At 35.3% G+C, this 11,807-nt stretch overlaps 1 protein-coding gene across 1 annotated transcript; it reads right to left on the bottom strand.

Moving 5' to 3' along the window:
• Positions 1-591: 591 nt before the first annotated feature.
• LOC137839027 (pathogenesis-related protein 1) lies at positions 592-1,768 on the bottom strand. Its single transcript, XM_068648155.1, has 2 exons — positions 1,240-1,768; positions 592-1,133 (listed from the first exon to the last, which is right to left on the bottom strand). The coding sequence occupies exons 1-2, from the start codon at positions 1,421-1,423 to the stop codon at positions 847-849; spliced, it is 471 nt and encodes a 156-aa protein (XP_068504256.1). The 5' UTR covers positions 1,424-1,768; the 3' UTR covers positions 592-846.
• Positions 1,769-11,807: the final 10,039 nt, after the last annotated feature.

The following is an 11,807-nucleotide window of genomic DNA, read 5'->3' on the forward strand; positions in this document are numbered from 1 at the left end:
AATAAAGTAATCCAATTTTATGTAAAATTGTTAATAATTGATTATTTTATTTGAAAATATACCTTTTCCCTAAAAATATTAAATAGTGTGATTGGAGTCTACATCCAAAATGCTGCAGATAGTTTAATTAAATTTGATTGTTTATTAACTACGAAATGAAATGTATTGACGCTGTTCATCAGTTGACTTCTCATGCTGATGTAACACCATCCAAATAAGAGAATTTTATGCAAATAAGAAAAAATTATTTTCGGATGTTATTTTATTTATTACTTATTAAAATGGATAAATTTTTAAAAAATTATTAAAATAGATAAATTATATCAATTTAATAAATTTTAATATATTTAAAATAGTATAATTAAATTTGAACGGAAATAGTAGCATTTTAATAGGATTTATTTATTTTTGATAATTTTTAATTTTTTTACCTATTCTAGTAACTATTTTATGAAATTAAAGAAATAATATAATCCTTCCAAATTCATATAAAAAAGTTTATTCCCCAAGTGATAATTATATTTGTCTACACTGACCCAAAAAAAAATAACAGTTTGGGTTAAATTCTATATAAACTACTAAACACAGGAGTGAGAAAAGTTAAAGTGTGATTATTTTCTTTATTATCATTTATTGATGAAGAAAGATACAAAGATACTCACGAGCTCTCACGATTATGCAGCAAAGGGAAATAAGAAAGAAAACACTCCTGAAAATGGAAGCCAACTTAACTTAAGAACACTCTGATTTGATAACACTTCATATGCAAGCCAATAAAACTCTTGTATATCATATAAGCAACCTTGTTACTGACTGATATCGATAACTCAATTGAATCAGTTGTAATCAGGGATTGGCCAGAAGGTATGCCTCTACGGCCTTGAAAAGAGAATCACTCTTGGCTTTTCCAGCTTTGAGTTCATCTTCATTGGGTGGAGCATCTCCTTTGCTGTGGTATGTTATACTCAGCTTAATGAGTGATCCTCCGTTAGGACCATCACTGAGTTTGGAGTCGAAAGTGATCTTCTCTGCAGTTTCTGGCAAGGCAACACCTCCAACTATGCTGTAGCTGTATCCCAAATTGGCCTCATCTATTGATTCTATTTTGTGCAACACAAATTTTGTCTCTCCATCTGTCCATTTGTTCATTCATTCACACAATTCACAGTTAGTTAACTTTATATGTTATGCTGTTAATGCATATACAGAAAATATATAGAAGATGAGTGAATATAGTACCCTCAACGAAAGAGATCTTCTTGATGGTTCCAGGGCCACCGTTGCCCTCAACGATTTCAACACTCTTGAAGGAATCAGGAAGAGCCTTTGGGAAGATGGTATCGGCGTCTTTAGCAACAGCTTTGTAGAGGGTAGCAGGAGCTACAGGAGAAGTGGTTTGATCCTCGAATGTGAAAACACCCATGATAGAACCTTAAAGAGATGGAAATGTATTTGAGAATTGAAGGAGAAGAAGATGTTTTTGCTGTGCTGTGTGGGTGTTTAGCAGAGGAGTGGCATGTATTTATAAGGAAGCAATGAGTCTGGTATCAATCTGCATCTACCCATGTACATGACTCGAGAGTCATGCTATAGTGTGAATGAAGCTGCCGACGCAGTCACACCTCTGAAAATAATTAAGCAATCTTCTTAAAAGATATTATCATGTATATTCAATTCTTGTTTGGCTGCTTTTCTGTTTTTATTTCTAGTTTCTTTGTGGGCTTTTCTTTTCATTTATGTGTTTCAATCACACGTAACTCTCTTGTCTGTATTTCGAAGAGATAACAAAACATTTATATATGAAGGTTTTTTTGTAAGTGATATTTGTTTTAAACCATGTATATCTATATATGTCTTTCAACTTTCATCTATTTCATCAATTTTAATTGTCCAAGTTTTTTTTTTACTTGAATATTTTATGAAATAATATTTTGCTCCTTAATGTTAAATATTGATTTTTTATGTTTGTCAAATATTGGGAATTTGAAGCATTCAAATTCAAAGAAGCTTCCTAAAAAAACAAAAATTCAAAGAAGATAAAGGAAAACACGTCACGGTCAACAACGGCAACCATTTTCTGTATTTGCAGGAATGAGTTGTTTTTATATTAAATTGTTATATGACAATATAAAAATGAATTTTGTAATTATTTTTATTTATTAGATTTTATATTTAAATATTCTAAAAATAAACAAGGTATTAGCTCATATACAATTGGGTTCGAACCTTTAAACAATATCTCTAAACTATATATCTAGTTATGAATTGAAAAATAATAGAATAAATAACTAATTAGGTCCTTAAGTACGTGAAATGCTAACTGATTTTTGAAATAATAAAAAATATATAATATTTGAATATGTAAAATATAATATTTTTTTGAATATTATATTTTAATAATTAAATAATTCTTAAAATTTAGCTACAGAATAATTTTATAAAACTTGAAAACATAAAATAATTGGTGTATTTTTTAGACATTTATGAACAACCATATTTTTCATTTTTTTAAAAATAATTGGTTATTTATCAAAAAAATCTTGTTAAAGTTTTCATTAAAAAGATCGATGTTAAAATGACGTTTCGCAGCCATAGTACGGGGGAAATGTCTTAATATTTCTCGAAACATCTCTAATAGGATTAATCATATTTCTCTATCATTCTGTCACAAAGGAAATACCTTCTATTAAAATTCATAAATGATATATGAAATATGCAGGTAAAAGTTAGTTATTTATGAATTTAAAAACTTGTAGGTGATAAAATTCTATTTAGGTTCTAATGGGACTTGTACTGGGCTTTGTAATTTGTTTTGCTTTTTCCCTTTATTGCTTTATAAGTACACCTCTGCTTTTTTTTCTTTCTGTAACATTCATTTTACGAAATTCAATTTCTCATTTGTGTCTTTTTGTATTCTCTATTTACACCCCTTCTTCATCTTTTCTATGTTTTATCTCTTACTCACGATTAGGGTTTCTTTACCTTGGTTCTTGATTAGGGTTTCAAGCACCTCAGGAACTAGGTATTCAAGAACAACAACCAAGTAAACGGGAGGTTCCCACACGCTTCATGTACATTCCTTTCTTCAAGTAACACCCTACTCTTTCGATAGGAAATTGGAGTCCGGCCCTAACAAACCTTGTGATCGACTTCTTCTTTGGCCCACACCCTTGATTCTCATTTTCATCGGTTGCTTCTCCACTTCCCTTTCGTGACACCCTCTTAGTGTTCTTCCTCTTGTGTCGTTGATCGAATTATGGTATCAGAGCTCTTCGGTTGAAGAGCTGTGATGCACGCTCCTTATCTTTCTTTTCTTCCTCTGTTTTGTTATTTTTATTTTCTTGAATCTTTTCTTCTTGCATCAATGGCGGATGAACGCACCACTTCATCTTCTCAAACGAATCAATCAGTGAGTATCCATCTGTATCTTCACTCAAGTGAAAAACCTACTATGTTGCTTGCTTCGCCATTGCTGGATTCATCCAACTATCACTCTTGGAGCCGTTCGGTCTTGACGACCTTGAATGCAAAAAACAAAGTGGAGTTTATCCTCGGAACAAATCCTTGCCCAAAGAAAGATCATTCAAATTACTCGACTTGAAATAGATGTAATAATATGGTGGTTTCATGGTTAGTGCACTCTGTCTCTCTCCCTATTCGACCAAGTATTATTTGGATGGATATTGCCTTGGATATCTGGAATGATTTGAAAACTAGATACTCTCAGGGTGAATTATCTAGAATTTCTTATCTTCAACATTAGGTAGATTTTTTAAATCAAGGGGATCTATCTGTGACAAGGTATTTTACAACATTAAGAATCATTTGGGACAAGTTAGATAATTTTGGGCCTATCCCTATATCCACATGTTTTGTTAAATGTTCTTGCTCTATTAGTTCTATTATAAGTAAAAGGAAATATGAAGATCATGCTATGCAATTCTTGAGAGGCTTGAATGATCAATGCAATAACATAAGGTCACATGTTTTACTCATGGAACCCATCCCACTATACCAATTTTTTTCCCTCGTTGCAGAACAAGAAAGACAGTTAGCAAATAATATCTCTGTATATATTTCCAATATCAATAGTGCTAGTTCCAATCGGATCACCACCTCCATATTATTTACTTTCTGTGGTAAATATGGGCATACAGAAAATGTTTGTTTTAAAATGGTTGGGTTCCCTAGTTATGATGATATTTGGGGTCCTTGTTCTGTAACATGTATACAAGGTTTTCGTTATTTTTTGACAGTTGTTGATGATTTCTCTGGTTATACATGGACTATACCATTGCATACCAAATATGAAGTTCACAATCATCTTATTAATTTTCACGCTAACACAAAAAAAAATTTAATACTAAGGTTAAAAGTATCCGTTCTGATAATGGGGTTGAATTTGCTATGAAAAGTTTTTTTTTTGCTTCAAAAGGCATAATTCGTCAAACCTCTTGCGCAGAAACACCTCAACAAAATGGTATAACTAAACATAAACACCAACACATTTTAAATATCACTCGTGCTTTACTATTTCAGGCATATTTACCTCTAATATTTTGGGACTTTGTTGTTCAACATGCCATTTTTCTCATTAATTGTACACCTACTCCTTTATTGCAAAATATTGCTCCTTATGAAAAATTGTTTGGAAAACCTTGTGATATATCCTTTTTTACATGTGTTTGGATGTTCTTGTTATTCTAGTACCATTAATGTTAATAAAAAGAAATTAGATGCAAGATCTGTTTATGGTATTTTTCTCGGTTTTCCACACAATATCAAAGGTTGTATTCTTTTATATTTAAAATATCACCGTATTGAGATTTCAAGGCATGTGATCTTTCATGAATATCATTTTCCATACAAATTAAACAATAATGATGCATGAAGCCCTAACAATCTATATTTACCGATTCCTGTTAACTATAATATAAAATGTGATGATGTGTTTGATTATGAAATTCCAAATCTCGAGAATGTGGATACTACCATTCAAAATGAAGAAGACAACACTCAACTAAGATGCTCCAGTAGACAAAGACGAACATTTACTTATCTGGAGAATTTTCAGAGTTTACCTACTGCAAACACGGTAAGTACTCGATATCCAACTCATAAATTCATTTCTTATTATGCTCTTTCACCTTCATTCAAAAATACTATTCTCTCTATATCTTCTACTAGTGAGCCTCATTCTTATAATGAGGCATCTAAGCATGCTTGGTGGAAACAAGCAATGCAAGAAGAGCTCAATGCTCTTAATGCTAACAATACTTGACAGAATACTCTTTTTCCCTAGGAAAGAAGACTATTGGTAGTAAATGGGTTTTTAAAGTGAAACACAAATCTAATGGCACTATTGATTGCCACAAAGCACGTTTGGTAGCCAAAGGATACACTCAATTGGAAGGGCTTCATTTCTCAGACACTTTTGCTCCTGTAGCAAAACTAACCATCTTAAGACTTTTGCTTGCGATTGCAACTTCTCAAAAATGGATTCTTAAACAACTTGATGTGAATAATGCCTTCTTACTTGGTGATCTCTTTGAGGAAGTCTACATGCAACCACCTCCTGGACTTAATCTCCCCTATCCTCAAAATGTATGCAAATTACAAAGATCACTATAAAGCCTCCGTCAAGTTGGCCGCCAATGGTATACTAAACTATCTAACTTTGTCCTTTCAAATAAATTCATTTTATCATTTGCAGATCACTCTTTTTGTAAACTATAAAGGAACTAAAAATATAATCATTCTTATGTATGTTGATGATCTGGTGTTCACTGGAAATGATTATGAGGAAATCAATCACATTACATCCTTACTAGACACTCGTTTCAAGATCAAGAATCTAGGAGATCTTACTTATTTCATGGACCTGGGAGTAGCCCGAAACAACCAAGGATTACTTACACATATGTCAACACAAATATGTTTTGGACCTTCTCCACGCAACAGACATGATGAACTCTGCCCCTATGCCCATGGTTCACTCATATTGGCTTTCTTCCTCAGAGGGTACAAATCTCAATGAAGTAGACTCTTCCACATCTAAATAGACTTATTGACAGACTAATCTGCCTCACCAACACACGACCTAGTATTGCTTTTGCTGTCAACAACTTAAGCCAATTCATCTCTCTCCTACCACCCTCCATCAACAAGTTGTCTTTCGTCTTCTTCGTTATTTGAAAGGCAATCCTGGGAATGGCATATTCTTTCATAAAAACAGTGTTACTCACCTTCGTGGTTTCAGTGAATCAGATTGGAACACATGTCCTGAAACCTGAAAATTTGTAATTGGTTACTCTATCTTCTTGGGAGAGTCTTTAATTTCATGGAAATTGAAAAAATAATAGACAATCTCTAAAAGTTCCTCCGAAGCAGAATATATAGCCTTAGCCACAACAACTTGTGAAATCCAGTGGTTGACCTACATCCTTCAAGAACCTGGGATTCCCTACAATCAACCAACAACCTTATATTTTAACAACCAATATGCAATACAAATTGTTTCTAACCAAGTTTTTCATGAGCGCACTAAGCATATTGAGATTGAATGTCACATCTTCCGAGAAAAGATTACAACTGGCCTTCTCAAGTTACTCTCCATCTCTTTTGTTATGCAGATTGATGACATTCTCACCAAACCTCTTGCATTTGCAATCTACAGAGAGCTCAAGTCCAAGTTGGGAATGAGAAGTATTCCCAGTTTGAGAGGAGGGGGTTGATAAAGAGTCCTTATTTGGTTGTAATTGGGCTTTGTATTCTGTTTTACTTTTTCCCTTTAACACATTCATTTTACAATACTCATCTTCACCGATTACTTCTCCAGTTCACTCTTGCGATGCCTCTTAGGGTTCTTCCTCTTGTTCCATTGATCATATTAGTAGGTAAAGTACATGTGGTCAATGTATGCGTAATTTACATAATCATGATCAATATGAAATTACATACAAGGTTGTAAACCTTTTATATAAGGATCAATCTATACGTAACATTATACATGGACAAGAAAAAAACACATGGGTTAACTGTGTAGATAAAACAAACCCTAGATAAAACATTAGTAACTAATGTTAGATAACAAATTAAAACAAGTTTATAAATTTTTATTAATAATAAAAATTATTTTTGATACTAATTTTATTTTTTTTATAAAATAGTATTTAACTTAGTCAATATAATTACTGTTATTTTTTTGTTTTAAATTAATTTTAAATTTAACTTAGTTAATGTTTTTTTAGTAAAAACTCATTTTAATAATTTTAAAAAAGAGAGTTTCGAGTTCAAATTTATAAATAGAAAACGTACTGAAAAGTGTAATGACTTTTTTTTATGAGTTTCAGATCAAATGATTTAAAGGTGATAAAAATGATAATTCTATTTAAATTTATATTCTAAATATTCTAAAATAGATGATTAAATAATTTTATTATTCATTCATCTAAAATTATCATTTTTCTAAGATCTAAATTCTCTGACTTCTTTTTAAAGTTATTAGATTTTTTTTTTCTTTTTTAAGTTGTGAGATAATTAAAAGTATACTTAACTAAGTTAATGATAATTACTATTAAGGTAAGTGATCCATTCTATTTAGCTTCCAAGTATTTTTTTTCTTCTCTTGATTTTGGGTATGTTGTATGTGAATCACCATATGTATTATCAATAGAGAAAAGATAAACCTTTAAGTCTACAGTAGTATGTTTGTTTGTTAGGTTTCACTTTCTAAAAGAATTTCAAAGGATCTTTAAACATCCTTAACTAGGGGTGACAGTGTGGGTTGGTCCACCTCGTATGGGCTCGTTCCGCGTTTGGCCCGCAAAATCAGTCTCATTTCAGGCTACTCTCGTAACACTTTTGTGTTCTCTTCTGGTCAGACTTTATGGTAATCACTCCTCCCTTGGAAGAAGGTAGCTTCATCTTAATATGAACCGTTGAGGCCACCGCACCCAATCTGTTCATGGAAGGTCGCCCCAAAAGCAAATTGTAAGCGGAGGACGCGTTAACAACGATGTACCTGATGGTGATCATCCTGGCTGCGATCTCATCAAAGAAGGTCGTCCTTAACTCAACGTACCCTCGTACTTCTACCTGATCTCCTGCGAAGCCGACCAAGCACCCATCGTATGGCCTCAACTGGTCGGGGGACAACTGCAAGCCCGTGAATGTTCCCCAAAACATCACATCAGCCAAGCTCCCTTGACCAATCAAGACTTTGTGCACCTTCCTTCCTATGGTGAGACAAATATCACCACTAAATAATTCTCGTGAGGAACCACGCCTTCTAGGTCGGAGCTCGCGAAGTAGAGAGTGGGCTATAAGGGATGATCAGGTCTCCTCGCCTCCAAGGACATCTCTGCTCGCGCATATTGCATACGTTTAAAAGCAGACTTTCCTCCTCCAGAAAATCCTCCCGAGATGGTGTTCAACTCTCCATGAACCAGTGTCTCATGTGCTTGGTCCCTGAGAGCGACCTCTCCCTGGTCAGTCTCAAGATACTCCTTCAGGAACCCTTTTGATGTGAGTTGATTTTAGATGATTCCATTTTAGATATGACACTTGACTTTAGATTGAGATTTTTATAAATTATATGGTGAGAACCCAAAGAAGATCCCCACTGGACACGAACTTAACCAAGTGATTAAGTAAGTATGAAGGTTCACTTCAAGAGGGAAAAAGAAAAACACAAGTATATGGTGATTGATGATGAAGGGCGGAATTTAAATGAACATGGAAGGAAACATACAAGCATGATGGAAACTAAATTGACAATGGAGGAAAATAAGAAAATAAGAACACAAAGATAAATGCAGTAAATGGAAAAATGGAAGAGATGAAGGAAATGAATGCTTATGTGGTGGATTAAGAATGGATCACACCACTTGGAGTGTGGTTTTCCTCCAAGATAAGTGTTGATGGCCGTCACTTGAGTTCTCTAAAGTCACTCAAGATGAGACCTAATGCTAAGAGGAAACAAGTCTCACAAACACCTCACACAAATTGTGTAGAATAACTTTTCTATTCAAATTCAACATATAAAATACAAGGAGTATGGCACCTTGGAAAACAAGAATCAAGAGTAGGATGGGAAACCTAAAAAATGGGGTTGCCTTTAGGGTTTGACTAAGTCAAACCACACCTTAGGCTTGTTCTTCTAGAAACTAGGTAAAAAACAAGCTAAAGTGATAAATGCACCCCCTTTTATGCTAAAGGACACCTATTCTACTGAAATTAAAAATAATGACACCAACTGATGCTCAGCACCCAAGGCATGTGCTCTACTCCTCGTGATCGTTTGGGGCAAGCTAGGTGCTGAGGAAGTGGCTGGAGAATCCTGACCTAGCCTTGTGTCTTGAGGCATGCTCCTAGTCATCCTCTTAGGAGGTTGGGCTTGGACAGTAGGCGCACTCTCTCCTAGGTCCTCATCATGTTCTCCGGGTGGGAGGGAATTTGTCCACGAATTTGGAAGACTTGTAGAGAAAGGAGTCAGATCACCGATATTGAAAGAATTACTACCTAAATACGTATCAGGTAAATCCAACTCACATGCATTGTCATTGATCCTCTTGATGACCTGAAAAGGGCCATCACCGTGAGGTAGAAGTTTGGACTTCCTTTGAGTAGGGAAGCGATCCTTCCTCAAGTGAAGTCAAACCCAATCCTCGGGTTCAAAGATCAATGCCTTTCGCCCCTTATTGGCATGCTCGACATACTTGCCTACCTTCCTTTCAATTTGAAGCTTGATGTGATGGTGCAAGTCTTTAACAAAGGAAGCTTTTTCAAAATCATCCTAGGAAAACTCAAAAGGGGTGTGGGAAGTAATAGAATTAACTACCCTATTATAGGAAAACTCAATATGAGGTATCAAGTTTTCCCACACCCTTGTGTTCCCGGAAATAAGGCACCTCAACATTTAACCCAAGGTCCTATTAAACACTTTTGTTTGACCATCATTTTGGGGATGACAAGTAGTAGAAAACAAGAGTTTAGTTCCAAGTTTTCCCCACCATGTCCTCCAAAAGTGACTTAAGAACTTAGAATCTTTGTCAGATACAATACTTCTAGGAAGCCCATGCAATCTAACAACTTCCTTGAAGAAGAGATTTGCAATAAAACAAACATCATCTACTTTGTGGCATGAAAGTGAGCAATTTTAGAAAATCGGTCCACCACCACAAAGATAGAGTCCATACCCTTTGTTGTCTTGGGAAGACCTAGAATAAAATCCATGGAAATGTCTACCCAAGGCATGTCCGGGATGGGGAGAAGGGTATATAAACCATGGGTTGCACCTTAGACTTAGCCTTCCTACATGCTATACACTTATTACAGAAGCTATGTACGGATTTGCACATGTGGGGCCAAAAGAAATGCTCATGCAATGTGTTTAAGGTATTAGCTATCCCAAAATGTCCCATCAGACCACCCTAATGTGCCTCTCTAACAAGAGATTGCCTTAAAGACCCTTGGGGAACACAAAGTCTTTTCCCTTTAAAGAGAAAACCATCATGTATGAAAAAGTCTTTGTGTCCTCCCTTTAAGCATTCTTGATAGATGTGAGAGAAATCAAGGTCATCCTTATAGATTTCCTTTATGTGATCAAATCATAAAAATTTAGTATCCAAAACATTTAGCAAGGTGTGTCTTCTTGAAAGAGCATCCACAACCACATTAGCTTTACCTTGCTTATGTTTGATCACATAAGGAAATTGCTCAATAAACTCTACCCATTTGGCATGTCTCTTGTTAAGCTTGCTTTGGTCTTTCAAATACTTAAGGGATTCATGATCACTATGGATCACAAATTCCTTTGGAAAAAGGTAGTGTTGCCAATTTTGCAAGGCTCTCACAAGAGCATAAAGCTCCTTGTCATAGGTAGAGTAATTGAGATGACTCCCCTTGAGTTTCTCACTAAAATAAGCTATGGGGTGACCCTCTTGAAGGAGGATAGCCCCAATGCCTATGTTGGAGGCATCACATTCAATTTCAAATGTCTTAGTAAAGTTAGGGAGTGCTAAAATGATTGCCTTAGTCAATTTATCTTTCAAAGTTTCAAAAGCTTTCTCTTGTTCTTGGCCCCATTTAAACACCACATCCTTCTTTACTATGCCATTGAGAGGTGCGACAATGGTACTAAAGTCTTTCACAAACCTCCTCTAGAAACTAGCAAGGCCATGAAAGCTTCGTACCTCACTAACATTGGTGGCTGTGGGCCAATGTCTAATTGCTGCAACCTTTTCTTCATCCACATGCACCCCTTTAGAACTCACAACAAACCCTAGTAAGTCTATATGATCTATTGCAAACACACATTTTTTCGGATTAGCATACAACTTTTCCTTCCTAAGGGTTTCCAACACTTACCTAACATGCTTCTTATGGTCCTCTAAGGACAAGCTATAAATGAGAATATCATCAAAATAGACCACTACAAACTTGCCAATGAAAGGCCTTAGGATATGGTGCATAAGTCGCAGATCCTGCCTGTTGACCAGAACGCAAGAGCCTTGCCTCGTCAAATCTGGATCGACTTTGCACCGTGCTAGCTTCCGTCCTTCGCCTTGATTCGCCTCAAGAACCTGCAAAAGACAGAACGGCGCCGCTGCGGCTGATCGTGCTCCAACGCCCAAGTCAGCGACTGAACCACCAAAATACTAAGAGAAAACTAAGAACTTCAGGAACCGTGCAATGTTCTCTCTCAGCGTACTCAAGTTCTCACAAGCGTAAAAGAAGTATTCTAAAACGCGCGTACCTCAGAAGTTCGTTAGGATCCCTTATATACCTGTGCACTTTCTCTCTCC

Source organism: Phaseolus vulgaris, chromosome 3, assembly GCF_000499845.2.
Source record: "Phaseolus vulgaris cultivar G19833 chromosome 3, P. vulgaris v2.0, whole genome shotgun sequence".
Taxonomy (NCBI): domain Eukaryota; kingdom Viridiplantae; phylum Streptophyta; class Magnoliopsida; order Fabales; family Fabaceae; genus Phaseolus; species Phaseolus vulgaris.

What these genes read in the sequence shown, in the direction of transcription:
- LOC137839027 (XM_068648155.1), bottom strand. Translation starts at nt 1,423, where the DNA reads ATGGGTGTTTTCACATTCGAGGATCAAACCACTTCTCCTGTAGCTCCT. An exon ending in GAAGATCTCTTTCGTTGAGG is followed by an intron (nt 1,134 to 1,239) that starts GTACTATATTCA and finishes ACAAATGGACAG; the next exon opens with ATGGAGAGACAAAATTTGTG.